The sequence below is a fragment of the Arachis ipaensis genome, chromosome B08 (assembly GCF_000816755.2).
Source record: "Arachis ipaensis cultivar K30076 chromosome B08, Araip1.1, whole genome shotgun sequence".
NCBI classification, from domain to species: Eukaryota; Viridiplantae; Streptophyta; class Magnoliopsida; order Fabales; family Fabaceae; genus Arachis; species Arachis ipaensis.
The window spans coordinates 11,008,576-11,011,121 of NC_029792.2; the positions used below are offsets into that span (position 1 = coordinate 11,008,576).

At 28.9% G+C, this 2,546-nt stretch overlaps 1 protein-coding gene across 1 annotated transcript in view; it reads left to right on the forward strand.

Moving 5' to 3' along the window:
• The window catches only part of LOC107614190 (basic leucine zipper 34), a 3,345-nt gene extending 2,465 nt beyond the window's left edge, over nt 1–880 (forward strand). Inside the window, exon 4 of the mRNA XM_016316423.2 lies at nt 145–880. Coding sequence (XP_016171909.1) covers nt 145–317 — 173 coding nt within the window. The 3' untranslated portion in view covers nt 318–880. The remainder of the gene's footprint in view (nt 1–144) is intronic.

Here is a 2,546-nt window from a genome sequence, read left to right on the forward strand (position 1 = left end):
TTTTATACTCTCTTATAATATGCTAATAGGATGAAAATTATTTTTGTATTATTAGATAAAGTTTGATAATTATGTGGATTTTACGTATGATAGATAATAAAATGAGTATATGAAATATTTTTGATGGGTTGTATATGCATGTAGCTCATCAAGAAGCACTGAAGAGGGAGATAGAGAGACTGAGGCAAGTGTATCACCAACAGAACCTTCAGAAGATGGAAAACAATAACAATGCACCATGCTCATCACCGTTACGAGCGTCGCCGCCGTCGCCATCGCCGTCGCCAAGGCAGAATGAACAGATTCTCAATGTTTGACAAGAATTAAAGGTTGTAACCCCAACAACATCAACCAAATTATCTATCTAGCTAGGATTTAAGTACATGATGATGAAGATGAAGACAAATTAAAGCTGTGATTCTTTATATTTTTTTACAAAGAAGTTGCAGAATAATTTCGTTTTTGGATGTAAATGTATAAATAATACTGTATGATGGGGTTGTGAGATATTTGGTGAGAAGTTTTATTAGGAAATTGATGATGAAAAAGGGGGAAACTTTTTCTGTTGACTGAGAAGAGTCACGTTCTGAGGCCACATTTTGATGGTTCTGATCGATGGTGGTGGATGCCATGAAACTGTTGCAACCACGTGATGTGTTTTAACTTTAATTTCATTTCTTAAGGAAAGGGGACCACTTCTACTCTCTCTCAAAAAGCTCTGTTAATTTCGATTCATGTTGGAAAACATATGGCCTTGGAAATTATTTGATTTGTGGTTTGTACTATTGTGTAACCATTCTTATTTGATTATCGATTCAAAAAGGGTCCAAATTGTAAATAAACCAAGTTATTATTATCTATGATTTCCAAGTTACTATGATATAGCAAGTTGATTGTTGTTTAAGGAGATAATTAAACCAAATTGGTCATGCATTAATAATATTATTTGAAAGGGACACAGCCATAACTATAAAATATTTTTTTGTCTCGTTATAGTAAGGTCTTTTATATCTGATATCATATAAGTATGCATAACATCAGAACATGGGTATTGTAAATATTATTAAAACTGTATCTGGCCATGCATTTATTTGATGAATGAAATACGGATCCTAAATGGAGGAAGGACATTTAAGAAATTAAATGTGGGAGAGTGGAGACAATAATATTTCTGCTCTCTATACTACTATAGTATCTGCAGTGCATGTAGATATATAATATGTAAAAATGAAAAAAAAATGTTTAAATTTTCTGTCATTTAAGAATTAAGAGAATTATTATATATTTAAGATTCTCAATCATTTTCAAAAGTTAGATTTAAATTTTGGAAAATTGAGAGTGACAATTTGTTCTTATATAGATATATAGATACATGTTAGAGCTAGCATATAAATAGTGTTATGACATTTACAATGCCATGAATGTGACGTTTTGGCTGTCACGAGTCATGACATTGTGGATGGTCCAGTTAAGTAACTCAACTGCATGTGCCTGAATCATAAGAGATGTTAATGCAAGATACCACTACTTTTTTTTTCTTTTTCTTTTTCTTTTTATATTTTGTTTGTCTAGATTTTTTTTTATGTATATTTAATACACAGCCAGATCATGTAGGTATAGACTTATAAGATTTATGCAGTTTCAGTGTGAAACTGTGAATACAAGTTTTATTCTACATGATCAAGTGTATTATTTTAGGTAGAGTTATATATGGCTAGCAGCATATACTTATTTCATTAGTACTGTGGTGCCGCAAGCACAGAGAATAAGTAGAATTATACTGTGTCCTTCTCAATATACCAAGTTTTTGGTACAAGAAACTTTTGTCGACATATATATAACCCTTCTTTGGAATGGCAAAAGATACTCCTTCGTGTTTTTTCTTTTCATTTTTTTGAAATGTACTTTGTTTGGTAAATTATTGAGAAATAACTTACAATAATTATCAGTAACTTTCTAGGACTCAATCATAAGCAATCTAATTATCTCAAAATATATAATATTTTTATTACATCAACCTAAGTATCAAACATAGTAGATAGTCAAATTTATTTTTAAAAGATTATTTATTTTTTAAATTGGTCTTCGAATTTTTTAATTAAATTCGTCTTTTAAAGATTTTAAATTAGTTATTTTAGTCTTTTTATTATTTTTTTATTGACTGCATTAAAATTTTTTGATGTGACATATTAAGTATACCATAGCATACATAACAGTCAAACATGATAAGTTTATAAAATTAGATGAAATCAAATTTTAATTGAAGAAGACCTAAAAGAATTAGAATCACTCAAATTAGAATTGATTTGATCTAATTTTATAGACTTATTATGTTAACAGCCAATTAGGATCGTTAAGTATGTACTTGAGTATCACTTAACATGCTATATTAGTAAATTCTGACGTTCGTTAATAACAAAAGTTACAAAAAGACTGACATGACTAACTTAAATAATTCAAGGACGAATTTGATTAAAAAAACTTTTTGGATACTAATTTGAATAATGAGTGATATTTCATAAACGAATTTAAATATTTACTCAATA